Here is a 13934-nt window from a genome sequence, read left to right as displayed (position 1 = left end):
GATCGGGTTTGTAGTCTGTTCCTCACTGGTAATGTCTGGCCATTTATGGCTTATGCAGTCTTGACTCTGCATTATGGCTCTCAATGACTTGCTGGCAGATGCTAAAGTGATCTGGGGATGACTGGTGGTCTGCCCCATCTGGCAAGGGCCGGATGCTCCCCTTTGCCAATTTGAACTGAACCATCTCAATCGGTGTGGGATAGGTGAGGTCTGACATCATTTGCACAGATCAGTAATGGCAATTGCATTTATTGATTGTCAAAGGGAGACACAGGATCAGGCTGTAGTGGGCTTTGTATCTGCAGTTAGAGGGCTTATTAAGTATCTCAGGGGGGTTTTGGGGGGCGTGTCCCTCCTCCCGTGGTTTGTCACATCCCGAGGGCCTGGTTGTGACAGACTGGGTGCGCTGCCCAGCAAGGGATGGGTGTCGCCTTGATAACACTGTGATCTATTTGGTACTCCTAGTGCAGTGCAGTAATGAGCTGATATGTGGAACAATGCCATTATTTACAGGGTAATGTTTAACATGAAAAACATGGTAATGCACACCCCATGTTTAAGATAACTTACCAGTACTATGAAAGAAGGCAACAGGCAACAATTGGTAAAAGGCCGCGGCCATTTATTGGGGTAACCATGAAATGTTAAACACAATAAACAAGTTACCTTCAGTTCAGGTAACCAATCCTTTATTTATCAATGTATTTCTAATTCTAATATCACACCATCAATAAATGATCAAAATATAAACAATTAACAAAAATCAAATGTCCACGACGGGGTGACATTACCCTTAGGCTGTGTACACACATGGCAGAAACGCTTACGGAGCAGGAAACGCTGCATTTTATGCAGCAATGTTAGTCTATGAGACGCAGAAGGACCAGCGTTCCACCTGCGATTTACAGTAAGCTTCCTGTAAGACGCTTGCAGTGTTGCATAATATGCAGGCTGGCTGCTAAAATGCACATAATAAAAGTCTATGGAAACGCACATGCTTTGCGTTTTTTATGCGTTTTCTGCTGCGTTTTTAATTAAAAAGTATAGATCTCTGATGTGCTTACACTTCCTGTTGTCTTCCTAATGATTTGCATATATTTAATTTAAAAAATGTGCGGAACCGCAAACGCGTACAAATTCACGAAACACGCATCTGCATAAAAAAAAATGCAAAACACAAATGCACAAAAACGCAATACAAAAACGCACCCGTGGAAAATGCCAGAAAAAGATGCTATCCTATATGTGAACCTAGCCTGAAAGATACCCCATATTTCAATGGACAGCGACAAGGGAGGGGGGGGCGGGTTGGACCGGTGATTCTTTTTCTTCAGCCACCGCTGACGTCAAGCGGCCGGCCCTTTTATTGCCCCTTCTGGCCTCTGATTGGCTGCTCCTCTCTTGCTTGCGATTCTGCCGTCAAATCAGCTGCTCTTGGAAGAAACCCTCAGTCAATTTTGAGGAAGTTAAAGCTAGATTGAACTCCTATATGGTCAATGAAAAACTCACGAGTATACTCCGAGACACCCACAAAACCTTTGAGAAAATCTGGGACCCTTGGATCCAGCTTGAGCACCCCAACATGGAGGACACACTAATTACTAGGCTGTGAGATGGGCCCATCTAATATCTTCATCTTCCTCTCCACTCTCCTCTTTTTCACTCTTCTCTTCCTCTCCTTCTTCTCCTCAAACCATGAGACTTACCAATGGCAGAGGTTTTGTTCACTGCTTAGAGCTAACCTCCTAGGCTCCCCCTTGGTCCGACCTTCCATCTACCCACCAGGTCGGCCCCCGCACCTCTCCCTTACCACAGCATTCCCCCAGATAGCTGGTTTAATCCTCTGAGGTACATCGGCTTCTTCTTCAGATACTACTCCCCCCCCCCCCCCCCACACACACACACACACACACACAGCCCACACTGGGCCTGGAGGCCCAGACTGACCTCCTACATTCTCTCCCTTGTCTTGTTTGTCCCTTTCCCTCCTCGTTTCAGTTACCCAAGGTGACTGTTGTACCAACTTTAGGCCCCTCCATTTATGTCAGCTCCGGCTGTCTACATTATTTTTGTTAACAGACTCGCCTTGCCTCTTCATTTATTGTATTTCATTCTGACTTTTTATGGTTGTAAAGTTGTACAAATATACAATGTCACCTCATTGTTCATGTCATATATGCTACTTCTGTTTTTCCCCTTGTCTATTTTTTGTTAAAAATTTCAATAAAAATTTTGAAACACAAATCAGCTGCTCTTCACCTCTTTTCTCTCCAGCTATCTGGGGCATCGCACCTGCCTGAAATTAAACAAAGAGAGGCCAGCAACTGAACTTTTAACCCCACAGGGGGGCAGGGGCGGCACTCCTATGTATGGCCAGGTCAATCACCTCTCCCTTTACATGGTAATGTCCACCCCAGAGTGACATTACCCACAAGTCAGGACAGCTTAACCTCTTGAGGACCACAGTGATTAACCCCCCTAAAGACCGGCCTGGTTTTATTGTGAAAATGGCCACTGCAGCTTTAAGGCCAAGGGCAGCACAACACAGCACACAAGTTATTCCCCCCCCCCCTTTCCCCCCACCATCAGAGCTCTCTGTTGGTGCGGCCTGATCGCCCCCCCCCCCCTGTTTATTTTTGTTTTTTAATAAATATTTATGTTATTTAATTCTGGCTATTTATTTATTTTTTTAATCCCCTCCCTCCCCCCAGCAAGCCAATCCTAGCGATCAGCTGTCATAGGCTTCTTCCTATGAGAGCCAATCACTCTCTCTTGTCCCCCAGGGGGATAGCCGTGTGACACGGCTGTCCCCAGTACAGCGCTGCTGCTGATCGCAGCGCTGTACTATAGGTAAAGACGGCAGTTTCGCCGTCTAACAGTCTTCCTCGGAGACTGAAGGCGGGGTGGAGCTCTGCCCCTCAAGCAGGAGATGCGCGCACAGCCTGTGCGCGATCTCCTGCAGTTGCCAGCCCCAGGACCTGACGCCAATTGGCGTTAGGCGGTCCTGGGGCTGCCGCCGTGACCACGCCCATTGGCGTGGGGCGGTCTTTAAGTAGTTAACTGGCCTTGCCCCCCCAGACCGCGGCCTCCTCAATTCCAGTATGCAAATTTGCATTTAAAATGCCCAGGCCTTTCACAGCTTTTCACATACCATATAATTTTTAACTTGGTCAGATCCACTCAAATGGTCCTCCCTCTGCTACCAAACCAAATCTTAACTATGCTCAATTTCAAAGGAAACTTTGCAGGTGGCATATCTGTGTGGTATGAAGAATTCATTAACAAACCTACTTCACCATTCCAGAAATACTGTCATACTTGGTCTTTCGACCTTAGTACCCCCATATCTCCTAATCCCTAAATACTCTAGATGTAATTTCCATTGGGAGTCGTTGCGCAAACTTCTTTTTAAATGGTTCGACACTCCATACGTCCCCCCTATGCTGGTATTGTTCTGCTGCCAACTCTCAATTTCTAAACTACTATCTTTGGTCAACTGTAACATAGCCTTAGAACAAAAGATCAGGAGTAGAATTTCATTATCCCCTATCAACTTCTCACTCCCTGAATCATAGTTGCAGTATACCTATTGAGGAACATATCTTCTCCACCTATCTATAAATGTCCATACCATAAGCTAAAAAGTGTCTATTATTAGACATGGCAGAGTAGATGTTAGAATATTAAGTTCTACTTGTATTGGTTAATGTGTATTTGTGATGTCTCTCAGTCAACGTGTCCTTTGCTTTAGGATACCCGTTATAATATTAAGGCTATCGCCGGGCCTACAGCCTTCTGGATTTCAATAGCTGCCCATGTAGACCTACGTTCCATGGGGCTAGCCCATGTGGGCCTAGCAAATGGTCACCATAAATGGGTTCTTTAAGATATGCCACTGAGTATTTCCCTTATAGGATTTTGAGATATAAATCTGTTGATTATTTTCCGGATCTTGTTCATAAATCTCAATTCAGCCCTATGCCATAGCAGCCTCGGCACAATTTAGGAAAAAGTCAGCTTTGTATTGGGCAGCTGTTCTGCCAGCCACTGAACATCTGACTTCATCTTGGGTAACACGTCGAGCGTATTAATTTTCCCGATATCATTTCCGTCAGCATGGAGGATAAGGAGATCCGGAGAAGGCCAATCATGAAGCTAATTATAGATAATAGAAAGAAGACCATACCACCTGAGACCACCAGTTCCTTGCCATAGGACCTGGCAAGTCTCAATGTCCAAGTAGAGGTTTTCTGAGTATGGTCTTTGCCTGGCTCTCTTTAACGCCCAATAGACATATGAATGGCCTATAATCCAAATAATTTACTTTTGGCCTAAAGCACAAAATCAACAGACACACAAATTAAGTCTAAAATACAATTGGTATCTCTGTGATTCTTATTGTCCAATCCACTGAATAACTGAAACCGGTAGACCAAGCCTAGCAGCTGAAAAGAATGTTATGTAAACTTAAATGACTCCAAACCTAATCGGGTCAGACATTTTCTAAAAACCAAATGGAACTGGAAGGCTGATACTGGCCAACCATCCTTGTGAACCAGAAAAGAGACAGACTGAGGCATAGTCTGAAATTCACTAACAGTTTTGACAGGGCAGCAAGAAGAGCCTTTTAGCGCTCCCATGTGGAGTCAAGCACCCTTACCTATCTGATCAGTTTTTGATCTACAAATAAAAACTTTCAAATTGTCATCATTCAACTGAACATTTTCTGACCTCAGAGATGATTCAGAGGACTTATTAACTGAAACCATCTCCGATATGCAAAGAGTCCCAGAAAAAAAGCCAATGCAAATGATGCTCTAAAAAGTAAGCATTCATAAAAATCAAAACAAACCCTCTCTAGAACCTCAAAAATATCCTGCAGCATTTGAAAAGAATCCAGTCTGCGACCATCTGCAGTCTGACAACCTCTGCCTAAACCTTTCAAAAACTTCTTGACAACTGGATATGAGCTAAAAACTGGAACTTGAGCCAAGCGTCTGAAGAATGAAACCCCTGCCAAAACCTTTAACAATTTACTATGAGATGAACCTTTTCCAACCTCCTGACAAATAAATAACAAGAATAATTCTTCAAAGTCAATAAAAGGGGACACCAAGAAACTGGATGCAAACTGACACCAATAATCCCACGCAGACTCATAACCCAACCAAGTACTATGTGACACTGAGTTTCTCACCATATTCCTGATCATGACCAGATGAGGTTCCATAAATGCACTGGACAAGCTATTCCCTTCTGATCCACCTCTAGAACCAAAGCTCTGAAAGAGACCAACTGTTGTCGAGATGCATCAGCTATTAGATTTCTCTTTCATGGTAAGTATGATGCCTTAATCCATCTGTTATTTTTAAGGCACAACAGAACCAAGTGTCTCCAAAGCTTCACTACCATTTCTGATTTTGCAGACAAACAACTAATGGCGTACATGAAGCCCTTATTATCTTCTCTGTAGCTGGATATGCTTATTAGCAAACTCCTATCCCCAGACTAGACTATGTATGCCACCAACACTATTAAAAGTTCCAACAGCAGTATGTTTTTTTGTCACTCCTCCATCTATCCAAGATAAAGGCCATCATTCTGCCGACCAATGGCCTTTCCAATAGGCTCCATATCCCACAGCTCTTGCTGCATTCGTGAAAAATTCCATTTCACAATCCAAAACAAAGTCTTGCTGCCACATTGCCCTACCGTTATAACAGGAAAGGAATTCTGACCAAACTAAAAAATCCTCCTTCACCTCTCTCCCCATTCTGCATGCAGACGTGGAGACTTCAAACCAGCAATTACCTTCACCAGCCTTCTAGAGAAAACTCTTCCCATTGGCATTACTCTGGAAGCAAAGGCCAAATGACCCAGTAAGGATTGAATCTCCTTCTCTGTGGCCTTTTCCTTTGCCAATGGCGCATTCAACAACGACTTAATCAAATTAATATTGGCCGTGGGTAAGTGGAACTCCATTTTCTCGGTATCTATGGTAATACAGAGAAACTCCAATGAAGAAGTAGGAAATAGTTTTATCCTCGGCAACTGGAACTCCAAATTCTTCCATGGTTTCCACAAATACTTCTAACAGTGTCTGACACGATTTAGAATCCCCCGGGCCAATTAAGAGAAAGTCATCCAGATAATGGACTAGGGAACCCTGTTTAATTTTTGGTGACACCACCCATTCCAAAAATGTAGCAAAAGCTTCAAAATAAAACATGACCGGGAGAAACCCTCAGGTAGACAACGGTCAAAGTAAAATTTTCAGTCAAAACAGAAACCCAGAGAATTGAAACCGTCAGGATGAATTGGGAGGAGTCTAAATGCAGACTGTATGTCAGTCTTTGCTAGCAAGGCATTACTACCAAATCTTCTTTAAGGGGGCCTACCTCACCAGGAGGCTGCCCTAACTCTCTCTACTGAGAGCTTCTTGACGCACCCCCCTCCTTTCATGTCACCAACCCCTCCCTCTAGATTGTAAGCCTTTGGCAGGGCCCTATCCCCTTGTGTATCATACTTGACGGTGTGCACTTTACCCAGAATTATGGGAACTTGTATGTTTACCACTCCCACTCCAGTGTATGATCTGGCATTGTGTTACTATCTGCATTGTGTTGTGTATCTTATTGCTTGTTACCTGTATTGTTGTATCTATTGTCTATTACCTGTATTGTGCTGTCACCCGTTATCATTGTCTGTAATCCTATTTATTGTACAGCGCTGCGTAATATGTTAGCGCTATTTAAATCCAATAAATAATAATAATAATAATAAATCTTCGAATTACGGCCAAGGTGTAAGCAAATGGGACAGAAACAAGGTTTTTAATCGACATTCATGTAATGCGGAATTCTTAGGAAATGACAGATAATGTATCATCTGAAACTCATTTGGTGCTTTCTTTGGTACCAACCCAAGAGGGGAAATGCAAACGTTCTAAAAGGGAGGGTACTCAAAGGGGCCCACTACTCGACTCGTCTTTACTTCCTTACAAATCTTTTTAAATGCTAACAGAGGAAAATGATCAATGGATTTCAGGTTAGGAACCACAACACAACCTTGACCATCAAATGAAGGAATCTCAAATCTGCCAGTAAAACCCCTAATGAGAAGCTGGCTGATCCTCTGTCTTGGGGATGCTCTTAACCATGGAAGCATTTTTGGAGTGATCACCGGCAGCGATGGGCTTTTGAGTCCAGAAGGACTTGATTTCGGAATTCAAATGAAGTCTAATGACTCCATCCGACCCCCCTCCCTGCCGCTAGACCCAATACCCCCTTCCTGCCCGCTATCCCCTCCAGCTCGGACGGCCCCTCACACCCATGGACGGGCGGGTGCCGCCTCCCCAGAAGTGCCGCCTGAGGCAAAAGTTTCACCCCACCTCATGGGCGGGCCGGCCCTGGTAATACCTCCCCCTCCTCCTGCCCAGACTGAGCTCCCATGAGCCCTTGCTACTGTCTGAAAGTGCCTTGGCTTTCTGAAAACCTGTGGGCGTGGCTTCTTTAGTTTATAGGTAATTAGAGTATTAAAACAAAAACAAAAAAGTATTTGGCTTGAGGAATGCCTTATAAACAATAGGAAAGGAATACAATTATGCAATGAGTAAAAGTTTATCTCGGATCCACTTTAAGTTACCCAGAAGTCTTTGGGCTGTCTGCGTTCCATTACAAATCCTAGGCATAATCAAAGCCGCGTTTCATGACTCACTATCGTGCTTCCACTTTCAAGATGGAAGGATCCAAGATATTGGCCGATAGGCTGGCATGCTATCTTCCGAGTTTGACTCATGACTCACAGGTGGGCTTTGTGCAAAACAGAAGTGATGTGTTTAATATCAGTCCTGGCGGCTCTTGAGGCCTTTAGATTGAAGGGTTCCACAGTAGGATCAGAGGCCTTCATGGCCTTAGATGCTAAGAAGGCCTTTGATAGCATAGAGTGGTTATGGGTCAAAAGTTTTGATATGGTTTGTCTTTTCAGGTAACTTTATATATAGATCTGGTTCATATAAATCCCCAAGCACGGATCTCTCTGACGGGAGTGTTGAGCGAGTCTATTAGTCTGGGGAGAGGAGTGCGACAGGGATATCTTCTATCTCCAGTTCTTTTTAACTTATCTATATATTGGGGAAACAAATCAATCAGTGCGGAAAAGGCTAAACATGCACCGCTTTACAGTAAAGCACAAACAAAGGGACACCCCAATAGGACTACATTTTAACAAACGTGCCCACAGCATAAGGAACCTGAAAATTACCATCGTAAGGGGAAATTTCAAATCTGGGAAGAAACGTCGGACATTTGAATACAAGTTTATGAAGATATTTCAGACTCTAAGCAAAGGTTTGAACATAAAGCCTGGTTTCATGAGTATGTATGAATTGTAACACCATTTGGCCTCTGTTCTTTCAAAGTTTTTCTTTTGTTTCTTTCCCTTTCAAACTGGTGGACTTTTTAACAAGTCTGTCTGTTGTTGCTGCTCTCTGGCTGAAAGATAAGTTGATTATTATGTTTGTTTATCTGTAGTGACAAATGCTGCCAGAGTTCTTTTGGACTGAGGAAGTCTTTTTTACATTTCAAAGGAGGACAACTGTGTGGCATCATGTCAGATTAAGCCTACAGAACCACATATAAGTCTGTATGCAATTCAAAACTTCTTATTGTACAGTTCTGTATAATGTACAGTTCTGTATAATGCCTGAAGAAGAAACTTAACGTTTCGAAAGCTTGCAATAAACCGCGTACAGTTAGTCATTAAAGGGATCAACAGAATCAACGCTTGGTTGGTTTTATGTCTGCATAAATTATCTTTGGAACCCCTAGCGCACTCTCTCTCCCAGAATGGGATTTTTGAAGGCATCAGAATAGGCTCTCATCATTTGCTTTCAGTGCTTTTTGCAGACGAAGTACTTTTATTTATGGCACACCCAGAGACCTAAATGGTACCATTGATCATATACACCTATTCAATAAATCGTCAGGATTTTGTATAAATTACCATGAGAGTGAGTTCATGTTTCTTTCTCCTAAACTAGCATCTTTAAACCATCCATGGTTAGTCTCCAACCATATCTCTTATCATAGTTCTTTTATTACATATTTAGGTATCAAGGTCCCCAAACAAATAGACCAATTCCCAGTCCCATGCACGCCTCCAGGACTTCTCAAGAGCCGCTCCAACACTATGGAACTCACTACCTCCACCCATTAGGGCAGCCCCCTCCTTCAAGAAGGCCCTCAAAACTCACCTTTTCACTCTGGCCTACCACCCTTCACAATAGCTCTAAACCCAAAGCTAAACTCTGGTCCCCTACCTTCCGTGTCCTTACCTCTCCCTCTAGATAGTAAGCCTTTGGGCAGGGTCCTCCTCCTTTTGTGTCCTACCTGATCATGCACCTCCATTACTGTGAACCCATGCTATGCATCTGAGTGAACCCAACTTGCCTAATCTCCATGCTCCCCTCCAGTGACTAAGCATTACCTTGTACTCATACTGTGCTGTGTGATCTCCATGCTCCCATCCAGTGACTAAGCATTACCTTGTACTCATACTGTGCTGTGTGATCTCCATGCTCCATCCAGTGACTAAGCATTACCTGGTACTCATACTGTGCTGTGTGATCTGGTTTTCTTGTATTCCTGTATTGTCATATTGCTGTATGTCACCCCTAAATATTGTCTGTAACCTAAACTAATGTCCAGCGCTGCGTAATATGTTGGCGCTTTATAAATACAATAAATAATAATAATAATAATAATTATATAATTTAAATTACTCCCGTTTAATAAAAAAAAAAATAGTCAAGGAATGACATCATTCCTCTGTCTTTAGCGGGGAGGGTCCAACTAATACAAATGTTTAGTTTTGCTCGATTATTATACCCCCTACAAACCTTACCTCTTCTCCTCAAGTAACAAGATGTACAAGCCATAGAGGCTGATTTTGTTCATTTCCTTTGGAAATCAAGGTAACCTAGGATAGCACTATCTAAGCTAAAGGCACACATTTTCAACCCGGGTCTCAATTTCCCAGATCTTAGACCATATAATTTGGCCGCTTTATTCCGCCATGTGAAGGATTGGTTGGGGAAAACCTGTTTTTACACACCTACGGACCTGGATAAAGAAGTTTTCCCCCCTTACCCGCCATTGTGTATTTTACACACACCTCTATGTCTCTTACCACCCTACATAAAACAAAATGTTCTAAATCGCGACACCGTAACTACATGGAGGGAGGTGAGAAAGAAATATGGACTACAGGCCTATATATCGCCTCTGATGCCTTTTCTAGACCACCCTGGTTATAAACTAGGAGGCTGGCACAAGGTCTATTCACAATGGAAAGAGAAAGGGATAGTTCACCTAGGTGATTTGCTGGCGTCAGATGGGTCACTTTTTTTTTCCTTCTAGGAATTGGCTAATAAGAAATGTTTTCCTGAGTCTCATTCATTCTATTACTATCAGGTTAGGAGTTTTGTGAAAGACTTTGTAGGAAGAAACAGGGTGGTTAACCACTTAACGACCACCTAACAACGATAGGCGGCGGCTGGTCGTAAGTGGATTTCCATGGAAACGGCCACTCGCGGCTCGCAGGCTAAATGTAAACACGCGGGGAAGAAATCCCGTGTTCACAACGTACGGCGCTGCTGTCGCAGCAGCGCCATAAAGGAGATCGGCGATCCCCGGCCTCTGATTGGCTGGGGATCGCCGGCATCTGATAGGCTGAAGCCTATCAGAGGCTGTACAAGATGGATCGCTGTCCTGTACCGCCCATAGAAAGGAGGGGAGGGAGGGAAGGAGAGGGAGGGCAGAATAGCGCTGCAGAGGGGGACTTTGAGGAGCCCCCCCTGCTAAACACATATAGCCGGCGGCGATCAGACCTACCCGCAGGACTTTCCCCTAGTGGGAAAAAAAAGGGGGGGGGGGGGGGGAGTCTGATCGCCCTGCCTAAAAGCTGATCTGTGCTGTGGGCTGGAGAGCCCACCCAGCACAGATAACACAAATGTGGCCCGGTACTTATAAAATTGTATACAAACTGCACTTGCCCTTCAATAAGTCTCTCAGCATCTCAGAGTAAATGCTATCCAAATGTCCAAAACCAATTAAAAATTAAAATAGAAGACAGCGCTCCTCTTCAATGACAGCATTCCATCACCTGTAAAATTCAAATGGACTGATCATAGTGCATTACTGTTAAACTGGAATATAGGCATGCATTCACCACAAGTGTTCAGTGATCCAATTGTGCTTCACACTCTGTAATAATCCACACACACCCCTGTACAAGAGCAGCTCACCAGATATTAACCACCTCACATCCAGGTGGATCTAGCGTATACTTCCAATAAAGCCAATCTGCAATCACTGCTCCATACTTCAAAGTGTAAAAGGTTTATTGCAAGATCCACATGTAAAAAAATAGTAAAAACACTCATAGCGTAAAACAATATTAATCTAGCACTCTGCCCAGCGCTAATCCAGTGCATTCACATATCTACAAAGTATTCAGGTCTAACAGGCTCCAAAGCCCAGTGGTAGTGGTCTGTATCCCGTATCCACCATTCGTGTCTCCACTCTGATCGGCAAGAGGTTTCCGCCTCTAATGGAGGCGCGGTCGCGGCTAGCAGGCTGACCACGGAGCAGAACTCCGTGAACCAGCAGGTGGATGTGCGCACGCGTTCCCTGCTAAACTGCAGCCCCAGGACTTGACACCAATTGGCGTTAGGTGGTCCTGGGGCTGCCGCCACAGTCACGCCCTTCAGCGTGACGCGGCCGTTAGGTAATTAAATTTCGATACCAGCCTCATTAAGTGAAACATCTTGGGGTGAAAATCTCCTCTGATCCAGATAGGCTATTTCATTGGAATTACGTCCCCCTTAAAACGCTTGGAGGATTGGGACATTGCTCCTAATCCTTGGGTGGCTCTGTTTAACCAGAAGATATTTTTGATGCTTTAGCATGCTTGGCAATTGTTTTAAGCAATATATTACATACATTGCAAATGTTTTTTCCACAGAGACCCTTGCTAATAGCAGAAAATAGGACAGCTGTTCAGATTCATGGCAAAGCAGGCAGACTGTGGTGAGCGGGTGGTGTGTGTGCTTCCTGGATCTGTATGCAGGTGCCCTGACAGTATACAGCGGAGTTTTATGTTGGTGAAGAGTTCTTTTTTATTTGCATTTTATCACTGATTAGCAGAGAAAGAGCGAGAAGAATGATGAATGAGACGAGCAGCATTGGAGATTGGAGAGGTGCCAGTGTGTTAGTTGGTAGTCCACAAAGAAGTATGTTACAATAGTCCACACAAGATATTATAAGAGCATGTATTAAAATTTTAGTTGTGTCTTGAGTGAGAAAAGGTCGGATGCCAGATATGTTTGGAGATGACAGGAGTTGGTTAGGGAGTGAATGTGAGGAATAAAGGAGAGAGAAGAGTCAAATATTACCCCAAAGCACCGTGCTTTGGGAACTGAAGATATAGGGGTGTTATTAACATTTATCGTTATTCCAGGCAGAGAGGTGGCCAGAGACTGTGGAAAAATAATTAGTTGTGTTTTGCTCTTTTTTTTGTCAATTTTTTTTATTGATTTTAACAATAAACAGAGGTAGTACACTTATATAACAATGAATTCCAGACATCTTAGAATACAAAGTCACAGTGTTCCAGAGCAGACAATCCTGAACAAACAATCTAATACAAATGTGAACAATGGTTAACACAAGAAAGATGAGTTAACAAGACTATAAGTAAGACAAAAGTCAACGCGAAGATGATTGGGTATGGCTATAACTTTCTCTTGTCAAGGTGGAGTAGGCATGCCTTAATAACACATTGAAGAGAAGAGAATTCTTAATTGTACTATGCAGTTACAGTAGTAAAGAGTGACAGGGAACCAGCTCTCAACCCTGAGTATTGTCAGGTAGATCTGGATGTGCCCAAAATAGGATCTGCTAGATCAGAGGGAAGATCAGGAGGGAAGGCTCGGACAGGGTGTGTGTGTGTGTGTGGGGGGGGGGGGGGGGGGGTAGGGTACCTCTACACTGCTCAAATAACTTCCTATGAGTGGGTTGGGTTATATTGGAAATATTGAAGCTATGGTTATTTATCTAAGAGGACAATAAGGTATTCCAGTCAAAGGACCACTCCTGCTGCCAAAGGTTTTGATTTTGGGACTTTACCAAGTATTCCATTTTAAAATTTTAGTCAACCAGGTTAATTACCTGAGAGATGGAAGGAATGTCGGTCTGATTTCAGTTTGACACGAGGAGGTGTCTAGCTGCACATATTATGTGGGCAATCCTCTAGATTGTAAGCCTTTGGGCAGGGTCCTCCTCCTTTTGTGTCCTACCTGATCATGCACCTCTATTACTGTGCACCCATGCTATGCATTTGAGTGAACCTAACTTGCATAATCTCCATGCTCCCATTTAGTGACTGACTAAGCATTACCTGGTACTCATACTGTGCTGTGTGATCTGGTTTTCTTGTATTCCTGTATTGTCATATTGCTGTATGTCACCCCTAAATATTGTCTGTAGCATAAATTAATGTTCAGCGCTGCGTAATATGTTGGCGCTTTATAAATACAACAAATAAATAAATAAATAATAAATCCCTATTCTCTGTTGTGGAAGAAACTGGTCTAGATCTTTGAGAAAGGGGGCTAAATGGAGGGGAAGGGGGAGTGTGTTTCATTGTCATAGCAGATATGATTTTAAAGATGTGAGACCAATAGGTGTTTGGCTTGGGACATTTCCATGAAATGTGTAGAATTGTACCTGTGTGGGGACACCCCTCCAACAATTCGGGATTGTTGGTGGGATATCTTAGCTAAAATTCGAGGAGTGAGGTACCATTTGTACCAGATCTTTGTAGAGGTCTCAATGTGGGTGACGCATTTAGAGATTTTTTTTTTAATGAATGAA

General features: G+C 43.5%; 1 protein-coding gene across 1 annotated transcript in view; it reads right to left on the bottom strand.

The window, feature by feature from the left end:
* The window catches only part of LOC137537219 (zinc finger protein 850-like), a 117311-nt gene that overhangs the window by 14551 nt on the left and 88826 nt on the right, over positions 1-13934 (bottom strand). Inside the window, exons 8-10 of the mRNA XM_068259319.1 lie at positions 8263-8285; positions 5812-5993; positions 5198-5281 (exon numbers count right to left, since the gene is read on the bottom strand). Of these exons, the coding sequence (XP_068115420.1) occupies positions 5198-5281; positions 5812-5993; positions 8263-8285 (289 nt within the window). The remainder of the gene's footprint in view (positions 1-5197; positions 5282-5811; positions 5994-8262; positions 8286-13934) is intronic.

Source organism: Hyperolius riggenbachi, chromosome 10 (genome assembly GCF_040937935.1).
Source record: "Hyperolius riggenbachi isolate aHypRig1 chromosome 10, aHypRig1.pri, whole genome shotgun sequence".
In the NCBI taxonomy this organism is placed as follows: Eukaryota; Metazoa; Chordata; class Amphibia; order Anura; family Hyperoliidae; genus Hyperolius; species Hyperolius riggenbachi.
The sequence above is the reverse complement of the archived record's forward strand: the minus strand, read 5'-3'. Positions and strand labels throughout refer to the sequence as shown.